We start from the raw sequence: 25298 nt of genomic DNA on the forward strand, positions 1-25298 counted from the left end.
CAAAGGATGCTGATCCAGAACCATGTCCCGTTAGAGTAAATCACATTTTGCATGTGACTGAAAGCATAGTGCGTTTCACAAAACTACTGCATGCAACAAACACCTACTGTTAAATTCAACAGAGGTGTTGATAGTGCATAATAACAGAAAACAAACAAACAAACAAACTAACAAACAAACAAACAAACCAGCAAACAAACTTTAAATGGATAAATAAACAGATTGATGAATATATATTTTAATATACACACATTTTTTTCTTTTCATATATATTTTGCCAGTGGGGAGATGTGATATGGATTGTAACATTATCAATAATTTTTATAATTTTACATGTGTGTGTGTGTGTGTGTGTGTGTGTGTGCATATTATAATATCACTAATTAATTATATATTACAAATAATTATAATATTTAACCTATATAGGATATATGCTATTATACAATGTGTGTGTGTAAATTAATATATACAGTATATACAGTTAAAGTCAGAATTATTAGCCCCCCTTTGAATTTGTTTTTACTTTTTAAATATTTTCCAAATTATGTTAAATAGAGCAAGGAAATTTTCACAGTATGTCTAATAATGTTTTTTTTTTCTGGAGAAAGTCTTATTTGTTTTATTTCAGCTAGAATAAAAGCAGTTTTTAGAAACCATTTTAAGGTCAAAATTATTAGCCCCTTAAAGCTGTTTTCTGAAAGTCTACAGAACAAACCATCATTATACAAGAACTTGCCTAATTACTCTAACCTGCCTAGTTAACTTAATTAACCTGGTTAAGCCTTTAAATGTCAATTTAAGCTGTATAGAAGTGTCTTGAAAAATATCTGGTCAAATATTATTTACTGTCATCATGGCAAAGATAAAATAATTCAGTTATTAGAGGTGAGTTATTAAAACTATTATGTTTAGAAATGTGCTGAAAAAAATCTTCTCTCCGTTAAACAGAATTTTGCTAAAAAAAATAAACGGGGACTAATAATTCAGGGGGCTTATACTGAATTTACTGTGTGTGTGTATTGAAAGGAGTGGCTTTCCTTTTTTTTTCTGAAAAAGTTTTTGCAGTTATTCGCCTCATTTTCTATTCACACTCTAAAAAACAGATTATTTTAACCCAATTCTGGGTGTAATAGGGACTAACCCAACTGCTGGTTTAATTAAAAAAAAAAATTAACAAGACCAAATGTAACCAATGTTTGGTTAATCTATAATGTATAAATAACCCAGCATCTCTTAGAGTGCAATTATGCATTTTGTGCTCAATGTACTATTTTACTACTAAGTATTTATTTAAAAATTTGGATTTAAACTGTAAGTTAATCCACTTTTATAAATATTGTTATAGGATTAGTCATTCATTCATTCATTTTCTTGTCAGCTTAGTCCCTTTATTAATCCGGGGTCGCCACAGCGGAATGAACCGCCAACTTATTCAGTAAGTTTTTACGCAGCGGATGCCCTTTCAGCCGCAACCCATCTCTGGGAAACATCCACACACACACTACAGACAATTTAGCCTACCCAATTCACCTATACTGCATGTCTTGCAGCACCCGAAGGAAACCCACGCGAAGGCAGGGAGAACATGCAAACTCCACACAGAAACGACAACTAAGCCGAGGTTCGAACCAGCGACCCAGCGACCTTCTTGCTGTGAGGCGACAGCACTACCTACTGCGCCACTGCCTCGCCTTTATAAGATTAGTGTTTAAAAAAATGAATAAAGAAATATGAAAAAACACTTATTTTTAAATACAATTATTTTATCATACACCATTTAAAAAATAGGAATCTTGTAAAACTTGTTTTAAAATAAAAACTGTAGCCTATGGGCAAATAAAAACTATCCAGCTCATTCAACTTTCTTCAGTCAAAATGTTGCCACTTGACTAATTAAATTTTTCTTAAAGCCATATATAATTATTTATAATTTTCACAATTTATAATGGGATAGCAGTCAAAAATGAGATAAATGAGCTAATATAGGGGTCCAATTCTGGACTTTGTCAGTTGGGGTAGGGGGATGGGGGATTTTTTGAACCTGAACCCACAGGCCTGTACATATATTCTTTTCATATATCTTGCTGATGGGGAAATGTAATATGCATTGTAATAATTATCAACGATTTTATATTATTATCCATAATTTCTTTGAGTCAACATTTTTCAAAGCTACTTTTCTTTGTTTTACGATGTAGTTATTTTTATCTACTTTATATTTTATGCATTGTTTATTATAATTCTAAACTCTTTATTGAATGATACAAATATTTATCATACATATTTTATTTCTATATTTATTTTTTCCACAAACTATGTGATTAATGTCCCATCACAAATCTTTGACACATCATTCACCCTCTTCCTAATAGACTTGCTAAGTATTGTCTTGCTCATCATTGTATTTTATACATAAAGCTGGATTTATGCAAATTGGCTTTTGGTGGTATCAATTTTGGCTTTCATGTTTTGCCAATTTAGAGCATCCAGTGGGCTGCGCGTGGTAACAATTGAATGATGACTGCTTTAATAAGAGTGACAGTGGAATGTGAAGTAACTATGGTGATGACCTGGTCTGCTCAATACACAGCCATACAAATTGAACAGCACACTGAATTACATGCTTGATTGTTTGGGCTTCATGTGACAGGAGGAGACCCTTCATATATAGTGAGCTTTTACACACACACACAACCTCAGGGGGATTCAGGACAAAAGAGCTATAAGAGAGTCTAAGCAGTGGTCTGGTAGAGTCAGTATTTCATCTGAATCATTCATTAGCTTTTATACTGTAGCAAAAAAAAAACTCAGCACCATTCTCACTCTAGAATATTTTAATAAAGGATACCTTCATTTCATCAGCCTTATTCTAGATTTACAGCACATCTTGCTTCTTAGACAAACCCCTTAAAACGACTTATTAAGAGGGAAAACAGGAAAGTTAATACAAAAAATGACATTTGTCTGTACTTGTCTGCATGAGTTTATTTATGTATTGTTAGTATTTTTTTGTAAATAAAACATTTTAGGGCAAAACATAATTAAGATGCAATGCAAAACACTTAACTAAAAGTATGTAGTTATTTAAAGAGTGTGTGTGCGTTTAAATTTAAGTATATTTATACTTTATTGATAGTCACTAAATATACATTTGGAACTGTTTGTAGAAAGATAGATGTAATAAATATTAATATCAAAACATATACCTTAATATACAGTATATATATGAGCAATATCACACGAGTAGCAGTGCGATATGGCTGTTTAACGGCACTGGTGGGAGGCGTGCGTGTGCCCCCACCAGTGCTGATATACAGCCATATTGCACTGCTACTCGTGTGATATTGTGTTTATACAACAGTTTGACGGCATAATTGTGTATAAAAAACTAAATCAAACATGGAGAGTCTCAAAAACCCTTGTGTATGAGGAACTACTTTCTTCCGCCTTGGATTCAAATCATAAGCTGACAGTTAAACAGTTGAGCAAGCATCTTTTAAACTTTAGATCTGTAGTGTCTGCTTTTTCCTGATTATATGTGGGCAGAGTAATATACAAAGGGTAAAGAGGCTTTACATCACGGCTATCAACCAATCAGATTCAAGAACCAGACAGAACTGTTGTATAAATGAGCAATATCACACAAATAGCAGTGCGATATGGCTGTATATCGGCACTGGTGGGAGGCGTGCGTTGGCACGAGGCCGCAGGCATGTATGAGGACTACATTCGAGGCCGCAGGCCTGTATGAGGACTACTTTCTTCCTGATTCAAATCATAATCTGACAGTTAAACAGGTGAGCGTGCATGTTTTAAACTGTAGATCTGTAGTGTCTGCTTTTTGCTGGCTGTATGTGGGCGGAGTAATACACAAAGGGTAAAGAGGCTGTAGGGGTTCTGATATTGCAGAATACCGCACGGCTATCAGCCAATCAGATCTGAGAACCAGACAGAACTGTTGTATAAATATATATAATGTTTAGACTGCTTGTTTATTTTTTCCCCAATTTTTGTTTAACGGAGAGCAAATTTTTTCAACACATTTCTAAACATAATTAGTTTTAATAACTCATCTCTAATAACTGAGTTATTTTATCTTTGCCATGATGACTGTAAATAATATTTAACTAGACATTTTTCAAGACACTTTAATACAGCTTAAAGTGACATTAAAGGCTTAACTGGGTTGATTAGGTTAACTAGGCAGGTTAGAGTAATTAGGCAAGTTATTGTATAATGATGGTTTGTTCTGTAGATTATCAAGAAAAAATATAGCTTAAAGGGGCTAATAATTTTGTCCCTAAAATTGTGTTCAAAAAATTTAAAACTGCTTTTATTCTAGCCGAAATAAAACAAACATGACTCTCTCTTGAAGAAAAAATATTATCAGACATACTGTGAAAATTTCCTTGCTCTGTTAAACATCATTTGGAAAATATTTCAAGAGTTCACACTTAGCTGATGATTTATAAAAGCTTGTTTGGCATGCTGTCCCGGGAGAGAGCCCCGAGCTCAAGGGATCCGTTGGCAGAGCGAGAGGGGAGCCTGAGCTCGGTGGATCTCAGAACTCCCCGACTGCGGTAGCTAAGGGAACAGAGGGGTTAGACAAATGCTTGATTGTTATACGTGTTGAATGTCTTTGGATGGTGGGAGGAAACCGGGGGACCCAGGGAAACCGGAGAACCCAGGGGAACCCACGCAGACATGGGGAGAACATAAAAACTCCTCACAGAAACACCCACCGGTTCTGAGGGACCAGGGCCGGCAGTGTTCTTGCTGTGGGGCTCACAGTGCTAACCACTGGGCCGCCGTGCCGCCCAATCAGAGGTAAAGGAGGAGAATAGAGGAGGAGGGGGGTTTCTTCCAAACGAAGATAAAATGAGCTGAAAACTGTGGTTATTTATAGTAGCTTAGGACTCATATGATTGAAAGATATTGATTAGCAAATATATATATATATATATATATATATATATATATATATATATATATATATATATATATATATATATATATATATATATATATATATATATATATATATATATATATAATAGCATCACACAGTTGTTGCAGGTTTGTCGGCTGCACATCCATGATGCGAATCTATGGAACAAAATGAAGTGTCAAAAATATGTGATAGTACAAAAACACATTTCTTTTGGAACAAATAAATATATCTAAATAAAATGCATACAATTAATAATATAATAAATTCATATAATATAATTAGAATTTTATTGCACAATGTTTATACATTTTAAAATGCCCAAAATGTCACTGGGGCAGTACCTTTTCAAAAGATACATATTTGTAGTCAAAGAGTTCACAGTGGTGCCTCAAAGGTGCATAAAAGTGCCCAGATGTACTGTACCTAAAAAGTACCTTTGATGGACCATTATGGACCCTTAAGGTTAAAATATGTAACAGTAACAGCTCCAGTACCTTTATTTCTGAGAGTATATACTGTATATGATTAAATGTACAAATTAGAAACAGCTGTATTTCCAAGTATGTTTATGTAAACAAGGAATTAGTTTTTTTTTCGTGTCAGAAGTTTCCACAATGGAAGAGAATGACAGTGACGGGACAAAAACAGATAATAAAGGATTTTTTTAATAGACCCTTTTCACATTTCTGGGTTTCTCAGCAGCAGAAGTCGCCATGGTTGGGTAAACTTAGAGTGCAGTGAATGGGAGAGTACTACAAAAAAAAAATTTTTTTACAGTCCCATTTGCTGAAATAATAATAAAAAAACGCTCCACAATTGTGTTATCAAGACTTTCAGAAAAAGGAAAAAAATAGTGTCAGACTGATGATGGCAGCCAGAAAAGAGAAGTACTTCAAATTTACTGTCCTGTCCCATAGATGCTGCATTAGAAACTCCTCGCACAAGCAGTAAATCGTTTTTTGTAATTTGATGCAAAGATTATATAATACAGAGCAAATCCGTGCAAATGTCAACCTTGCCATGAAAAAAAAATGTTTTCACCAAAAAATGGAAACCATGTCTGGGTTTTTTGGGCAAGCAAGTATTTTAAAGCACTTTAGAAATACTCAAACATGCATCTGTTAATGTTTTCAAACTAATCTATTTGATTTACCAAAGTCACACAAGTGGCAATTTCACATCCGTCACATCCATAACGGAGAGACGTCACATCCATAACGACACTTTTTTCTCATAAATGTAAAAAATATTAAATAAAATAAAACCAATCATTTTTGTTTTATAGAGAACCAACTCTTATCATTTTGATTATCACTGTTTCTTTTGGTGTTGTGCAGTTTCATTCACAGATTTTCTACTTAGTATGTTGTATACTGTAAACTCACAGACTTTTTTTGTCACATCCATAATGCATGTTTATTTTCCTCGTTTTAAGTACAAAACATGTTTACAGATTGATATTTTTCTGGTCCTTTAACTCTGTGGTTGGTTATTCTGGAAAATATAAACAATATAATATTAACAAATACTTTCTCTGTGAATTTATGTTTTAAATTTATACAGCAAATGTCACATCCATAACACTGGAATTGCTCTTTTTTTAAATCAAAATATTTAGAACTTTAAGGTTATGATGACCAAATAAACATCATAACAGTCTTGTGAAAAGGGTCCATTATCATAAACCGATTTGAATACAATTTGAATAATTTTTGTTTTTTAAGTTTTCTCCCCCTAATTTTTGGGTTAACTGTGCCGTCTATTTTAAATCTTCTTCACCTACTCATTTAAACTCACAATAATTTTGATGAATTACCAACCTGATATTTGATCATACGAAAGAGGATGAATCGAGAAGAGGATAATAAAGCACAGATGCTTCGCTTTAATCTGCACTGACCTCAAGAGAGACAATGGGAACCCCACGCAATAATATAGTCAGAGTTTAGGTCATGTGACTTAATGACAAAGCAGGAACTGGACAGATTTCCCTCTTCTCTCATTAATACATCTAACACCTCTGCGATATCTCTCTTCAGCACAGCATGGTGCTTGAGCCTTCCCATTGTTTGTTTGCTGAAAGTAAATCGAAATGAGGGGCGATGTAGGATTAGCAGAGGCACCAGAGAGGAGTAATGAAAGATAATTGGAGTACTCAGATAATCTGCTGAACTGAAGTCTGTTGTGTTCCGCTTGTTTTTCCGTATAATGTAATCCAGGGTTACCCATTCATTTATTCAGACACCTGATATTACTGTTATCTTTGTTCTTGGAGAGTTTGGTGAGAGTATAAGAGGAACAAAAGCAATATGCTGTAGTAGGGTTTTTCCTCCTGCTCTGGTCTCTTAAAGAAACACACACATATTCTTTTACCCTTTATTAAAGTTTTACACAAAAGTATTTACATCAAGATGGCATGCAGTGAATCATATTGAACTTGTAGGACAATTACACTTCTGAAAGTATCTCTCTATTTTTTTCCTTTATTTAGTTTTACACAAAGTATTTACATTAAGATGACGTGAAATTATTCATATTAGACTTGTAGAACACTTATACTACTGAAAGCATCTTGTTCATGCACTTTTTAGTGAGCTTTTTAGCCTTTTGTACTGTAAAGGAAACATCCAGAGTATTATAAATGTTCTTTTGTCGCACTTTTTAATTACCTTGTGTCTGTAGATTTAAATCACAATACATATTTTCTGTTTCATTATACAATATATAAGTCTGTTTTCTCAAAAATGATTTTATTTGTCCTGGAGTGAGCTGTATACAGTAAATCTTCACTTCAGCAGCACTTGCATCAGCTTTCACATTTTTATTTACATCTATATTTAGATTTTTACCAAGGGATATGTGTCGCACATGTAATTAAGTTTATACAATTTATTTTCTTTTCAATTTATGTGAATTTAGCTGGCGGTTCCTTCCACTGTGGCGACCCCTGATAAATAAGGGACTAAGCTGAAGGAATATAAATGAATTTATGTGAAATTATTTCAGGCTGCTTACATTATTTTCATGTATTTCATGGATTATGGAGTGATTCACAAGAATTTTGAAGATTTTTGTGTTAGAAATGTGTTTTTAATGCCATTAAATAATGCTAAAATTGCCCATTTAAACAGCATATAAAAAGTTTTCAATGCTTTATGTAGTCAACCAACTGTGGAACTCTGGGGATTATTATTAAACAATTATTTGTATTAACCTGCAGTGACTTGCCTTAAAATAAAATGAATAGGTAGAAGTAATTGATACCCTATTTAACCTGACCCTGTAGCACTGATTCCCCAGAGATCCTGCTTTAATGCATTATTGTGAATTTCTGCAGCACTTAGTGTGATAAAAGCCAATTTGAGGCACTTAGTGTTTTTACAAACATGGAGCCCATTTTCTTTTAGATGCACAGGGTCTGTTCAACCTAAAGTTAACATTCTGTTATTGTTATTCACCCTTGTGCCACGTTAAACCTGTTTGACTTTAGTTCTGTCTGTTCTGTTGTGGTGAATGATTAATTTTTGAGGCATGCAAGGACACTGTTTTTCTCCCAGGGAAAAGAAGCTTTTAAGATTAGTTATGATTGTAATTAAAATGTGAGAAGCAGCTCAGAGGAATATGTTTACTGGCACTTTACACAATCAAGGGGATTTTTCTTTCTGGTGAACTGTTTCTGTAAAATTTGATAAATAACAAATTTTATGTGCTCTATAATATTGTGATGTGATTTTAATGATCACAAATAAAGATGATTATTTGAGCAATCAATGTTATGTATATATATATATATATATATATATATATATATATATATATATATATATATATATATATATATATATATATATATATATATATATATATATATATATATATATATATATATATATATATATATATATATATAAATAAATATTTTTTTGTAAATGAACCTGAAATTGCATGTTAGATACTTAATATTATTTATTATTATGCCTGATCATATATTATTAGAAGATTATTCATGCTGCCTGATGATTTCATTTAGTTTTTAATTTAATTGTAACCCTCTGAGTCACAATTCACGGTATTAACAAACTGTTAACTAACACTACTACTGTAGCTTAATAAACTACTAATTAGCTGTTTATTAATAGTTAGTGAGGCACAGGTTGGATTTAGGATTTGAGTGGGATTAGGGATGCAAAATAAAATCATACTTTGAATGAACTACTAATGAACAGTTAAAATCCTAATAATAGGCAGGTGTTAAGCCTGTAGTTAATAGCATAAATTTCAACCAAAACTAAAATGTTACCGATTTAATTTAATTTAATTTAATTTGCAGTAATTTAACTTAATAAATAAGAGATTTTTTTGATGAAAGTATTTTTGGGCATTCAGACATTTAATTCCAAATTTAATTGGTTATTATAAGTTTATCCCATATAAAAAAATTAAATAGTATTAGAAAAAATCTATTTATGTATTGAGACACACACACACGGCTAGAGGAAACCAACTAATAATATTAATTAGGGTTAATAATAATAACTGAAATAAAAAAAAATGTATTTGTAAAATCTAAAATAATCTCATATAAATTAAGGTCTGTGGAACAGAAAATACATTTATACAATACCACACAGAAGTCAGTGGGAACCCAAAGTATTTGGTGACTAGTATTTCTTAAAACTTGTTTTTAGTTTCTTAGATCCTTAGAAGAACGGTATGCCATTTCAAAACAACATGATGGAACAAAGATAATAATATTCATACAGAATTATTATATTTTTGAATATATATATATATATATATATATATATATATATACATTGCTGAGGAAATGGCATCAGCATATAGTTTTATTGACATCATGATAGATTTATGCTGTTGAGTTCATCTGAGTGGGTTTTATGCTATTTCTGAACATGTGCGTGTGTATGCTTGCACCCTGTCTGTCTTTTGATTACCATGAACACTATAAATAGCAGTTACCACTTTATATAAGCGGTCAGTTTTTTTCTGTGAGATAAACCAATGGGCTGTCCCAGATGCAAGTGAGAAAATGTGTGCGCTTACTTGCACATTCATAACCAGATTTGGATTCACAGAAGGCTATATTAAGTTTTACATTTAGATTTGCACAAATACACAGCGATACAATTTTTTTACAACAATCAAAATACTGAGAGTATCGTGAAGAAGATGTTTTAATGTTCGATTCAAGATGAAAACCAACATAACAAATAAAATACTTTGAATAAATAAAAGTATTATTATTTTCTAAAAATATTTCTCTCATGATGTTTAACACGGCGAGGAATTTTTTACAGTATATTCGATAATATTTTTTTTTCTGGAAAGTTTCATTTGTTTTATTTTGGCTAGAATAAAAGCTAATTTAATTTTTTTAAAACCATTTTAAGGTCAAAATTATTAGCTGGTGTTTTTAAGAGGGTAAACTAAAACTCTTCAAGTTAGAGAAGAACTGAACAAATCTTGTGAGATTAAGTATGCTGTACAACTAATGGATGGATTGCTGATGTAGATGGCAGGAAAATAAGACAAACAACATTAAAATAAGTCCCTCACCTACAATACTCCATTGGCTGTTTCAAATGCCTGAGAACCTGATCTGCAGGTGGGGTGAATAAGAGGAAGGATGTCTGCCTAAAGATGTCAAAATGTCACAATATATGAAATACAAATATTTAATAATACTCCAGTCTATACAGACAGGTCAAAAACTCCAGACTCCCGCTACACGGCAGCAGCAGGATATATACAGTATGTGTTTATTTGCAAAAACAGATATTTTTGTACTTAATATCATATTTTTATGTTGCGTAGATTATAGAAGTTTTCAGAAATCATGTTTTCACATTGAGTAAAAGGAGTTTAAGTACAAATTCTGTGAATGAAAAATTAAAATGAAGTCTTCCTATAGGCCTATCGCCCTTTTAAATCTAAGATTGCTAATAGGTTTAATAATCATTGAACAGGGATGATAGAAATTTAACTGGCCATGCTATAAATGTTTATATGGTTTATATTAAACCACAGGTTATCATCTTTAAGCAGGACTTTCTGTATGAACGTTGTGCAAAATGTATACTAAACTCAAAGAGAAACACAAGTTACCTTTGGGTTACAAGTCCAACTCACTAACCATTAGGCCACAACTTCCCCTAAAGGTGAACAAAGCTGCAGAGAAAATGTGTTGTTATAAAACATTGTTTACTTCGCAGAGTCAGTTAATGGTGAAGGGATTGATCCAATAGGCTCACTGATGCATTGTTAGCGAAGAAATTTTATGCTCCCTTTTAAAGAGCCCCTATTTTGCATCATAAAAGGTCATATTTTGGTATTGGGGTCTCCAACAAAAGGCTGATATGCATGCAAGGTCAAGTGAAACATGTGAGAGCCCAATGCAGGAATACAATAACGCAATGCAGTTAAACAGCAGCAGATTACTCTACTCTTAACGCTAACCCGAAGTCATAACAACGACAAACATTCAGTATTAATCCACACAGTGGCAAAAGTTGAACTATTTTGAAAATTGATCGCTCCTTGTGTGTGTAGGAACAGCTAATGGTGGCCATAGCAAAGACAAACGGCAGGGGATCGCGAGTACAGAAACGTATTTAAATAGGTAAAGGCAGAAGCAAGAATCAGAATTAGAAGCAGAATCAGAAGCAGAATTTGATTTTGGACACAATATGTGAATAGGTCCATGAAGGTTTAACCTGAGAGATACAGTACCAGCACTGATCTATAATAGATAAGTGATTACAAGCGGCGCAGGGCGATTATAACTTACAACACACAATTAAACACATATTTTGCAAACTACACAAAACAAGGCAATAATTTTAATTACACTTACATGTATGATTTGGAGGAAGAAGAAACTGGTCCATATGAACTGTAACAGTTACCGATAAAGTTCCTGTCAAAGTCTGACAAAGTCCTATACAAAATAGTCTCTGCTGCTCATTCCTCTAATAGCAAACAGTTGGTGAATCCCACGTGGCAGCGTAAATTATTGTATTAATCATCAGAAAAATGACATGAGCAAACAGCACTAGGTTGGCTATACTGTTGTATTGTTGTAACAATGAACCCTTTATGCCCCGCAGCGAAATTTCCATCTGTCAGGGATCATCATCTTTGTGTCATGATCAGTCCGGTGATGTTTTTATTCACTTAGAGCTGTGTACAACAGCTAAACTGTATGGTGGCCGAGAGAGCTTAACGCACTGCGATTTAAGAAAACACATGCAATTACACAAAACACCAGCAAATAAAGAAACAATCTTCTGACAACACACTTGTTGCAAATTGGTCACAACACAAACAACTGAAGAAACCTGCAGCAAATTGGTCAAAACACTTGCAAATATGCACTAACACAACGGGAATTTTTCTAAGAGACCCAAAACCATGACGGACCCTGCTGAGATATGGATGTATTATGCCTTGACTGTTGCTGAGTGAAGTGATTGGTGGTTTTTGAAAGGTGAGCTGTTTTTTGTTTATTTTAATATCCTGATTACACAACATAAATAAAAAAACACATTAATATCTCAGCAAGGTCTGTCATGTTTTTGGGTCCTCTTGAAATATTTTCGTTGTGTTATGTGCATATTTGCAAGTGTTGTGACGGATTTGCAGCTCATTTCTTCAGTTGTTTGTGTTGTGACTAATTTGCTGTGCGTTTCTTCAGTTGTTTGTGTTGTGAGAATTTGCAACACGTGTGCTGTCAAACTGATGAAGAACTGATGTTTTTTGTAATTGCATGTGCTTTCTTAAATTGCATCGCGTTTTGCTCTCTCGGCCACTGTAAATTTGACCATAGTGCATGTGTGTGAATGGAAGAGTGTGTGGGTGTTTCCCAGTGTTGGGTTGCAACTGGTAGACCATTCGCTGCATAAAACATATGCTGGATACGTTGGCAGTTCATTCTGCTGGGACCACCACTAATTAATAAAGGGACTATGCCGAAAAGAAAATGAATAAATGACTGAATGACTGAATGAACACATGAATGAATGAATGAATGAATGAAAATTTAAATGTATTTTTGCCCAGTTCCTGCTTATGATAAGGTTTGACGTCACTGTCATTGGCCATCAAATGAACTGAATCATTAATAGTCATTTTTGTTTGTAAGCACAGTTTGATTGCTTTGGCGGATTACTGATTTGCATGTAAACTAGGATAGCATGATTTTTCTTTAAGCTGATTATTACTAGTATTAGCATATTATATTGGTGTAAATGTAAACGTGCTCACGGACTGTTTCTGCTCATCTTTTACTCTATTGTTCTAGAAAGTGACAGTTGATGAATGTGAGGATGTGAATTCTATCATGGTTGTGTGGTGTTAGTTTGACTTTCACTTTTGGCCTTCTTGGTTAATGTGCTGAAATCCACAGTAAAGTGTGTGTGTGTGTGTGTGTGTGTGTGTGTGTGTGTGTGTGTGTGTGTGTGTGTGTGTGTGTGTGTGTGTGTGTGTGTGTGTGTGTGTGTGTGTGTGTGTGTGTGTGTGTGTGTGTGTGTGTGTGTGTTCATTAAGCACAAAAGATGGAGATAAACATCTGGTCGTGCTCCTCAATTATAAAATGCCTCCAAGCTCCAAACATGATTACTGCATGTCTTCTGGTGGATTCCTGGCATGAAGCTGTTATGTGTCAGTTCAAGAAGAAGCATTGTGTCTGCTTTGTTGTGGGGAAAGAATAAGATAGAGTATGAGGACAATGTTTTCTCCAGTGGAAAAGAACTAGCTTTTAAGATTAAATGCAGTTTTAATTAAAAAAAGGGAAGCAGTGCTATTGTCAGAATACTTTTGTTATGAGCACTTACGACAAAAATACTTTCATACCGACGATGGCATCCTTTTGTCTATGTGAACAACAGTTTAGTCACAGCTTTTACCACTATATCCGTTTAGATGAGTATTTATGGCTGGTCATCACTGGTCTTGTTCGATCCTTTCTATGTGTTCTGTGGGGACTTTCACAAGCGTTTTCATGTAATAGCTCTAAAAGCACACAAAGGCCAGTCAAACAGACCAGGCACCTCTGCTACCATAAAGAACAAAAGATGTGTGAGGTTTGCCATGCTGAGTACAGGTTTCTCACTCTGCCTAGTCAGGGGAATGTGAATGAGTTCCAGGTGAACCAGCACATGGGTGAATTGTTATTGGCACGGTGTACACATAACCGAGCTGACTGGAAGAGCTAAAAATAAGACAAGTCAAACATCCTTCATGCAAAATAAGCAGTTTGCCAAAATAAGTGTCAATATTCACACACCCTCATGTCCTTCTAAACCTGCATGGGTTTATTTAGTGGAATGCATTTGTATTGAAAGAGAATGGTGATTAAGTGATGTTTCAGGGATGATAAAATAATATGAACTACATAAAGCACACTGCGGGCGATGCAGTGGCGCAGTAGGTAGTGCTGTCACCTCACAGCAAGAAGGTTGCTGGTTCGAGCCTTGACTGGTTCAATTAGCGTTCTGTGTGGAGTTTGCATGTTCTGTTCTTCCTGTGTCCGCGTGGGTTCCACCAGGTGCTCCGGTTTCCCCCACAGTCCAAAGACATGCGGTATATGTGAATTGGGTAGGATAAATTGTCCGTAGTGTATGAGTGTGTATGGATGTTTCCCAGAGATGGGTTGCAGCTGGAGGGGCATCCACTACATAAAACGTGTGCTGGATAAGTTGGCGGTTCATTCTGCTGTGGTGACCCCAGATTAAAAAAAGGGACTAAGCCTAAAAGAAAATCAATGAATAAATGAATGAATGAATAAAGCACACTGAAAAATTAAGTTTTTACTTTAGCGCAAATGTTTCCTAAAAGGATAGTTCACCCAAACTGAAAATTCGGTCATTATTTACCTTCACATGCCACAAACACAATGCAGGCTCATTCTGATTACGTACAGCTATATACATTTTTGAAGAGAGCAAAATAAGTCCCAGGAGCTACGTTTATTTGCAGTATTTGTTTTTGCGAATTCGCTAGAGATCGCTGTGTATGCTTTTTGATGTCTCAAATTTCATGCCTGCTGTTTTCGTGTAAATCCACCAGTGGCCGCTGTTTACTGACTGATCGACTGACTGACCAACCTACCAATTCCCCCACCCTCCCCCTACACTAAACCCAACCAATAGTATTTTGAAAAGCACCTATTTTGATCCGCCCACCCGCTTCCTTAAACACAACTGCAGTGTTATGAATAGCAAGTCTGAAACAGTAAAGACCCCAGATTTGTACTACTTTTTCAGATTTTACCACATTCTTACCATTATTTACTTGTTTATTTTATTTTTTTGCCTTCTGTTTTTGTCTTACCCCCTTTCTGAAACTGTCACCAGACTCAAACCTCGTTGTCACTGTCAACCCACTCTGCAACTCAAGTCCGCCAACATACATTTGAAGTCAGAATTATTAGCCCCCTTTGATTTTCTTATTTAAATGTTTCCCAAACAATGTTCCAACAGGGCAAGGAAGTTTTCACAGTATGTCTGATAATATTTTTTTGTCTGGAGAAAGTCTTATTTACTTTATTTTGGCTGGAATAAAAGCAGTTTTTAATTTCTTAAACACCATTTTAAGGACACAATTATTTGCCCCTTTAAGCTATTTTTTTAATAGTCTACAGAATAAAACATCATTATACAATAACTTGCCTAATTACCCTAACCTTCCTAGTTAACCTAATTAACCTAGTTAAGCCTTTAAATGTCACTTTAAGCTGTATAGAATGAAAAATATTTAGTAAAATATTATTTATTGGCATCATGGAAAAGATAAAAAAAATCAGTTATTGGAAATGAGTTATTAAAACTTATGTTTAGAAAAGTGTTGAAAAAGGGCGAGGCAGTGGCGCAGTAGGTAGGCCTCACAACAAGAAGGCAGTGGGGTCGCTGGTTCGAACCTCGGCTCAGTTGGTGTTTCTGTGTGGAGTTTGCATGTTCTCCCTGTCTTCGCATGGGTTTCCTCCGGGTGCTCCGGTTTCCCCCACTGTCCAAAGACATGCAGTACAGGTGAATTGGGTAAGCTTAATTGTCCGTAGTGTGTGTGTGTGTGTGAATGTGTACTGTATGTGGATGTTTCCCAGAGATGGGTTCCGCTGCGTAAAAAACTTGCTGGACTCAGCAGTTCATTCCGCTGTGGCAACCCCAGATTAATAAAGAGACTAAGCCGACAAGAAAATGAATGAATGAAGTGTGGAAAAAAATCTTCTCTCCGTTAAACAGAAAATTGGGGGAAAAAATTAACAGGGCGGCTGATAATTCTGACTTCAACTGTATGTGTTGAGCTAACTGGACAAACTGGTAACAGTGGGAAAGCAGTCCACATGCAGGTCAGCTGGTTAGCAAGAAAAGGAAAGACATTACACCATCAACGGCCGCTGCTTTGCTCATGTAGCAGAAGGGGTGAAGCTTTCTGGCACTGATGTTGGATTACTTTATTCATTTTGGATTGTGAAAGCAAAATTCTCCTAAGAGAGAGATTATACCACCTCCCGATGGTGAATGCGGTTGTACTCATGGCAGGTATTATTTAGTAGTTTGGTCATTTATTTAGCTATTTTGGCTTAGTTACAAAAACATAAGTGTTCCATTTGGAATGACACTACATACAGTACACATACTATGCTTTTGAGTGTGTAGGTGCGTAAGTACATAGTGCATAAGTATATAGTGTGCCATTTGGAACGCAGCTATTTTGAGTATGGTATAAGTATGGAGCAGAACCAAATTTAAGATGAGCATTGCTTTTTAGGATGAATGTATTGTTTTGTGTCCTGCAGAAGAAAGCAAATCATAAGATTCTTAGGGTGAGTAAATAATGCCAGCATTTCCCTTATTTTTGGAGCAGCTATTCCTCAAAGTGTTGGCGAAATGATGGTGGACTCTTTCTCAGTGTCGTATGATTTCACATCCTGCCAGAATGTTTCTCAATTGTGCTATGTGAGGAGTTCATTACGGGCTCTCTGAACTAATAGCAGAGAATTACATTTCTGCTTCACACTACCATGTGTGACACCAATGAATATTAATTGCATATAATCCTTTTATGCTGGCATTTGACAGGCCTGTTTCCTCAGAGAATAAAAACAGCAAGATAAGACACGAGTGTCAGAGACACGGGTCTTGAAACAGGAAGAAGTCACCATAGAAACTGGGATTTTTTTTATTTTTAAAGGAACTTGATTTCATCAAGGCTAAGGAGAACAAAGAATCTAGTTAAGCTCAGTTTTCTGCATAGTTATGTTGCTGAGGTTTAATCATGTTATGGAATGGTGATACAGTAAAAACAACATGAATGTGATGATGAATGCAGTCAATATTTGAGATCAACACTGTCCCCACAACAGTTTTTATACAATATTCAAATTTCTACTATATAAACAAATATCACTTTTTCACTGTGATACTTTTTTTTATATAACCATGGCCTGGATGGATTTACATAACCACTGCGCTTTGTGGACATTTTCTGGATTTGTTTGTTATCAGTATATCGCTGCAAATATATTTATAGTTAGTTTTCACTAAAGAAAAAGATCTTCTCTGTGAGTTTATCTGAGCATTGAATCATCTTTAGTATATTACTAAGTGAACACAAGGAACAAGTTATGGCTGCCTGTTCTATTAATGGATACTGGTGAAACTATTTGAATTCTTTATATTTCCTCTTTAAATTAAGTTTAAGCATATCAAGATCTTGCATTGGTTCCACTACATAGCCCTGTTTCCTGTATTTTCCATACAAATAAAGAAAGGTTTTGCATTCCAATGTACTTATCTGTTGTTACTTTCAGTAGGAATTGGTTAACCAAAGTCCCTTTCAAGGAAAACCTAATCAGCCCTGTTCAAATGTGCCAAAATGTATCTCCAGCTCTGCCTCTACAATGAAGCACAGTGATTGATGGTCACTTTATGCTCATATTTAAATATTTGCTTACATGTGCATATTTTACAATACTCTTACAATATTCTCCACTTTTTTAAATTCGATTGTGTCATTCACATTGCTTTGTCTGATTTTGTCTGACTTCATATCAAAGTTTGCAGTGTTGTGATTTTCGTTGTACCTGGTTGGGTTCATGCCATGGTGAAATATGAGTGAAAAAACATGGTCCAGAAACAGAGCTGCTGATGAGCTCTAATATAATTTGGAACAATTTAGTTCTTAGTTCTAGTCTTAATTTTATATGGGAATCCAGAGCATCTAATTACAGCTTTTGTGGCGTGATGACTTAACCCATAGGCCAACAATTTATTCTAAAATAAAATACAGAGCTCACCTCTAATAAGCTCTGTATCAATCATATAATAGGCAATTCTGACTCTCCAATAATGACTGGCCAGCTTTAACTTTCAGAATTTAAATGTGCTAGTTGTCAAAAGTCAGAGTCAGTCAGGAGATTGGAAATGACAGATTCCACAAAATAAGTAAGGGATAATCAAGGAATTGCCATGCATTAAATTATTTTAAATGCATGATGTGAAAGAAAAGAACCAATTCATGGTTATGTGCCAACTTATTGACAAGTTAAAATGAGGTTTGCTCTTTGCAGTGCAATACTTGACCGAATTTCCATCAGTTGTGAAATGTTAGATCTCCTATTCCCCTTTTTGAATCAGACACAAGCAGAGAGAGAGAGAGAGAGAGAGAGAGAGAGAGAGCTTTCTAATAACTTCTAGTTGATCATTTGAAAAAGTTTCAGAAGGTAGATTTTTCCAAAGAATCATCTGTTGAACTGCATCCCAATCATCACAAATACTGCAGAAAACCTATTGGAACCCACATGCAGCCAAGATTCCCATAGAAATCAATCAAGTTTGGTAAAGGAGTTAAATGGTTTGGGGTTACATTCAGTACGAGGGTGTGCGAGAGATCTGCAGAGTGGATGGCAGCATCAACAGCCTGAGGTATCAAGACATTTGTGATTCCCATTTCATTACAAACCACAGGAGAGGGCAGGTTCTTCAGCAGGATCCTTCTCATACTTTAGCCTCTACATCAAAGTTCCTGAAAGCAAAGAAGGTCAAGGTGCTCCTGGATTGGCCAGCCCAGTCACTAGAATGAACATCATTGAGCATGTCAGGGGTAAGATGAAGGAGGAGGCATTGAAGATGTATTCCAAATAATCTTGATGAAATCTGGGAGTCCTGCAAGAATGTTTTCTTTGCCATTCCAGATGGATTTTTTATTATGTTATTTGTGTATTGCAGATATGTATTGATGCAGTTCTCCAAGCTCATGGGAGTCATACACGATATTATTATTTTTTTCACTGCACCATGGCTTTATATTCTATGCTGTACATTATTTCTGTCAAGTGACAAAACTTTTGTCTAAGTAGAGTCAGACCTTACTGTCCTAATGAAATAATTAAAAATCAAGGCATGATCATATTTTATTTTGGTAAGCGTAATCTAGAAGACTTTGGCTTTAATATAAGCCACTTCTGAACTAGAAGTCAAGTTATTATTTGTTGTTTTTAAAACTTGGATAGGCGACAAGACTTTTGTCAAGTAGTGTATATTGTAACACTGACTCTTCCAGAAAAATCTAAGTTGTAAAGTGGATTGCAGTCTTTAGTGGGTGTTGTTTTTATTCAGTTCATGTGCAATATAGCTTTTCCATGCACTGAATAATGGTTATTTGAAGTGGGAGTACTGAAAACACTGTTTTGAGTTTGAGTTGTGAGATTTACATTTTGCACCACTATTTTCCTGGAACAAGTGCAGCACTACATCTAATAAATGCACTGTTGTAGATAATAGGCTTCCCAGTTTGATTCTCAGTGGCACAAACACAACATGACAGCTGATCTCTCTCCATTTTTCTCAACTGGAGCAAACAAATGAACCTGCTTAGCCAAAGCCTCTTTTGGGGACATCCTCGATTCTTCAAACCAAAACCTTTGTTAGTTTAAAAGACTTTGGAGATTCTCTCTTGGAAAAGTGATTATGTTAAATCACCTGAATAGTAGATGGGTACCATTTAGTGCACTGCTAAACCAATGGGACATGAGCTAGAGAAGTGTTACAATCCTCAGAAAGGCTTCATTCTACTCCCGGAGGAATAAACTGTTTATCCTGAGTGAAGGGAGGGATAATTGGGATGGACATCCACAGGAAATACTGTTTCCCATTAAGCTGTGTTGATACAGGATTTTCATAGACTGTCACACTGTATGAAATAAAACCTGGAATCTTGTTTATAGGGCTCCAATGCCAAATGTTTTAGTGTGCATGTGTGTGTTAGTGTGTGTGTGTGTTATAAAAATGTGCCCTCACTGTTGTGCTAGGTGTAAATAGCTTCTAAAAAAGTGTCAAATTAGTGAGATTTTGCCTCAGAACAACATACACACTGTTGTGAAGCACACAAAGCAATGTATCATGTTCTCAGACGGCAGCCTGTAGACATGCTACTATGATGCCGGTAATTAATTTTTGCTTCTTTGCTCTGGCTTATCTATTGACAAAACAAACATACTTCATGCTTCAGCTGCTGCTTTATGGAAACCCAAGTGTCGCGTGGTACAAGTTTAGCTTAGAAAGTCCTGTTTCAGAGGGGAAACTCTTTCACAAGCCTTTACACGATTTTACAATCATTTCACGATTGCGTGTAACTGCTGTTTTTAAACAGGAAATGTGCTTCTGTAAGGAACTATTGAAAGTTCTGTGTCATTCTTTCTATGTTCTTTTATTGTATTTAAATAACATTGTATTTAAAATTTGAAATGTTTGCCTAGAATACACTGATTTGGGGTCAAACATTTTATGCTCACCCTGACCTTAAGAACAGACATAATGTATTCTTGTTAAATTAAAATAGACATTTCTTTTAAATAATGAAAGTAAACAAATAGATTTTTTAGTTTATGATTTCCTTGGAAATTTCAGCCATTTCACTTCAGACTACTCAAAATGTAAATAAACGTATGTTTGTTTAACTACCACAGTGCAAGTTTTTTAATGATTTTAAGAGATTCTGTCACATCGGAGATGCTGACAAAGGAAGTGCGGATCCAAACGCAGGTTTAAATGCAGAGATGGTCAGGCAAGCAACACAGGGGCAAACAGATGTACACAGGGAATCCAGAGTCGTGGTCAAATAACAGGCGATAGGTCAATACAGGTAGGCAGCAGGCAACGTAAACAAACAAACAAACATCAGTACACGGCAGGACAAGGCAAGGAAACTGCGTCGTAATGTTAACTAGACAGATAAACAAGACTCAGCACAGATATGTGTAAGTGCTCTCTTTATAGTCCATGTAATCAGTTCACGAGCGGCTTCAGCTGTGAGTGTTTGCAATCAGACAGGATCTAGGCCAGATGTGTGAGTGGTGCATCTTGTAGTTCTTTTGAGACAGGATTGTAGTCTGTGTTGTGAATGTTCTCCAGCAATCTATGAAGATTAGATCGCTGGTAATTGTGACAGATTTAACCATTCATTCATTTTCCTTCGGCTTAGTCCCTTATTTAACAGGGGTCACCACAGAGGAATGAACTGCCAACTATTTCAGCATATGTTTTATGCAGCGGATGCCCTTCCAGCCAAAAACCATTACTGGGAAATTAAATAATAAATAATAATAAAAAAATAATATTAATGCAATTTGAAAGCATTAATACATTGATGAACACCAGTCACCAGCTACAGAAAATTTCTTACTATTGTTATTTATCAGATATTTCTCAAAGTTTGACTCTAAATTATAAGCTTTATCATTAAAATCTGCGTTTTATTCACCAGTCCGGATAAATGTGCTGATATCTGCCGAATATAGTACATGAATCTCAATTTTTCCCTCAATGTTGATGACACCTTTATATTTTATGTTTTTTTTCTTTTAAAAGGCTTTGGATTCCGACCGCACAATCTTGCAGAAAATGAAGAAAGCAGCCAAAGCAAAGCATATCTCCGGTCAAGGTATAGCTTAAAATAACATTGACTCCACTGGATGTATTTGTGTTTAAATGTCTGAAAAATACCTGACAGGGTATCATTTATCGTTAAAGATACTTGGGTCAAGCCATTTAGTCAGAAATGCCAGTCTTCACTGAAATGCAGTAGTTGTTTTGTTTTAACGTCATGCACATCAGACTGTAAGCGGCATTCGTTAGTCTTTTTGATTATGTGTTAGTTCATTAGAAAGATTGACAAGGCATGCAAAACATTTCCTCCAGCCCAGGCACATATGAATATGTATGAAGTGGATGGCAAATGCCCTGTTTTTACAGTATGTGTGTGTGTGGGCCTGGCATTCATTTTATTGTACAATACAGTATGTGTCCATACAAGTGTACTGTACTAATAGCAGTATGTTTCGAACTTGTGGGGACATTTTTTCCTCATGAGGAAAACAGCTCATAAATCCTACAGTTTAAGTTTTTTCAAAATGTAAAGTGCTGAATATTCTTTTAGGCTAGGGTGTAGGGTCGGGGTTTTTTTGTGTAATAGTAATTTCATTTTGTTTACGGGGAAGGGTTGGGAATAGTATTTGTTTCTATTTTTTCTGTAAAACTATCCTGTTATTTCCATACAATTTTGATAAACAGATAAGAAAAAAAAAAAAAAAATATATATATATATATATATATATATATATATATATACATACATACAGTCTATACCGTATAAATATATTATGTCTAAAAAAAGTCTCCATAAACTTGAAAATCTCATGTGTATGTGTGTCATGTGCTTTTGAGTCAATACCCATGTTTTCTTCTCTACATTGGGTATATTTACTGTATGTAAATATAAAATATTCTCGCTCCAGACCACATATCACATTTGGAGTCATACATCAATTCCATGGAGAAGCTGGCAGTGAATTTCCGCAACAATGGAGAGCAGGAAGTGGCCTCTGCCTTTAATAAGTTTGCCGAATTCTCCAAAGAACTGCTGACGCCAATGAAGAACTTGGTAAGAGACACATGAAGCTCCGGGAAGGGTTTTCCACTTTCTGCATAATCCCGAATAGTTTTTAGCATTACTCACAGTTTGGACTTATAAGATAGGCCTTATCTGCAAACAGCTCGGCTTCTGCCCCAAAGTTTGTCTCAGTTTTCTGTCCTCAGGGCTTTTTTTTCTGGCAGGTTCTGTTCAATTGATTTTAAAAGTAACAGCATGTGTAATGACTAAATGTGTTTTGCCAGCTCACACACTTTCCATTTGAATATTTCTGTTTTATCAGTTGAAGAGCATGTTGCACAACGTCAACTTCTTCTTGGACTCGCTTGTAAAAGGGGATCTGAAAGAGGTCAAAGGTGTAAGTTGAAATCTATAATATAAGTGACTTATATATGCAATATCACACAAGTAGCAGTGCGATATGGCTGTGGCTGTATATCGGCACTGGTGGGAGGTGTGCGTTTCTCTAGCGTCCCACCATTGATGATATACAGCCACATCGCACTGCTAGGAGTGTGATATTGTGTCTATACAACAGTGTAACAGCATACTCGTGTGTTTATATATATATATATATATATATATATATATATATATATATATATATATATATATATATATATATATATATATATATGTATGTATATATATGTGTGTGTGTGTGTGTGTGTGTGTGTGTGTGTGTGTGTGTGTGTGTGTGTGTGTGTGTATATATGTATTTGTATATAAAGATTCTCTATAAATAAACTTCATCATGGTGGGGATTTCAGTGACAGCTAGAGTCATTTTAAAACACTGGAAAACTCCCAAAAGTTAAAAGAATGGGCCAGTATAATGACTAAAGCTTCGTATGAATGGTTACTTTACAAATTAGATAATAAGAGCAAAGCAGGGTTCCCTGTAGGTATCCCAGTGTGGGAAGACTTATGGTCTTATGTGACTTTGTCTTGTAAGACAATTTAAAACTACTTACCAGGTTATTTTAATAATATTGTACTTTTGTCCATAGTAACCACTGTATACATTCTGGCTTTACATTTAGTAGGCCACTAGTGATCATTTGTAATGTGTTTGTATGTGTTTGTATTATTTTGTCGTGTACCAGAAGAAAACAATAAAAACTTTAATAAAAAAAATAGTAAGATATTTCAAATAGATACTGATATTTCATTAGGGAAGATATTTCAAAATTACTTTTGTTGGGAATTTTGGAAAATACTGCTTTGTATACTATTATAGTGAATGATAATGGCAATAAAAAATATTACATAAAAAAGTACTGTAAAAGTACTGAAATAAATAAATACAAAAAAGTAGTTCTTTATTTAAAAACGAGATACTCTTGGTCCTTTATTATTATTCCTAGCATATCTGATGCAAATGCAGATGAAGTGTGCAGGTTATTTTCCCCAGAAGGCAATAAAACATGTGTTTTCTTCTTCTGCAAGATGAAATCTATTACATAGATCATTACCATAAGCACGGTGTTTAATGTGAGCAGATGGTAATGAGACAGATGAAGACTTCTCTCAGTTCTTTACCTGGCTTTTACTGTCGGATGATTTTGTTCTAACTCTGTTTTCATCTTTTCAGGACCTAAAAAAGCCTTTTGACAAGGCATGGAGAGATTACGAAAATAAATTGTGAGTGCTTTTTATAACACTTTAAGTGAGGAGAATTTCTAGCACTTGTGCCTTTGTTTTTGTCTTTTTAACATCCACTGTTGTGGTTTATTTTGATTCATAATGCCAGAGATACTGCAAAAGCTTCAAAATAAGAAAGAGAAAATTCATTGATTTTGATCATGACACACTCTCACTGTTTGTGTCAAACAACAACCAGTTTTAGAAACTGTGTAGGATTTATATTCTCTGTGCCTCATGTGTTGCATATTCTCTGTAGCATCACCATCACTTTCACCTTTTTTTCTAGTTTTCTCATATTTTTTCACAGATTGGTGGTTGTGTGGATCAGTATTTCACAACCTTTTTTTTTTGCAGTTTTTACCCTTTTGAAAGTAGAGTCTTATGCTCATTAATGCTGCACTTAAGTGTTTAAAATACAAAATAAGTACTTTTTTATTATTATTACAATTTCAAACAGCTGTTTTATGTCTATGCTGGCAAAATGTAATTTTCTCTAGTGTCACATGTCCATCCTAATTATTTCAAAATGCTTTTTATATTTGTTAGGGTTATTAATCTTCTAAACAGTTGTACAGATCTTTTTTTAAAGACTTTCCTATTTAATAGAAAGCATTTTAAAAATATAAATGTATAACACTGTAAATATCTTTACTACCCTTTCCCTTTGATCAATTGCATTAATGCATTCTTGCAGAATAAAAATATGAATTTCCTAAATGAGAAAATAAAACTGCAACCAAACATTTGAATAATCA

The 25298-nt window shown here is 34.8% G+C and overlaps 1 protein-coding gene across 7 annotated transcripts in view; it reads left to right on the top strand.

Annotated features, from left to right (window-relative positions):
* Positions 1–25298, top strand: part of unm_sa1614 (un-named sa1614) — a 91588-nt gene that overhangs the window by 1132 nt on the left and 65158 nt on the right. For 4 of the 7 annotated variants that reach the window (XM_005169326.6, XM_685280.10, XM_073916771.1 and 1 more), the window contains exons 2-5: positions 21838–21910; positions 22764–22909; positions 23181–23255; positions 24491–24540. In XM_005169326.6, the coding sequence (XP_005169383.2) occupies positions 21838–21910; positions 22764–22909; positions 23181–23255; positions 24491–24540 (344 nt within the window). Of the gene's footprint in view, positions 1–3461; positions 3798–21837; positions 21911–22763; positions 22910–23180; positions 23256–24490; positions 24541–25298 lie in introns of those variants that run through there. The other 3 variants (XM_073916770.1, XM_068224347.2, XM_073916772.1) reach the window with 3 other exon arrangements.

Source organism: Danio rerio, chromosome 11 (assembly GCF_049306965.1).
Source record: "Danio rerio strain Tuebingen ecotype United States chromosome 11, GRCz12tu, whole genome shotgun sequence".
Taxonomy (NCBI): Eukaryota; Metazoa; Chordata; class Actinopteri; order Cypriniformes; family Danionidae; genus Danio; species Danio rerio.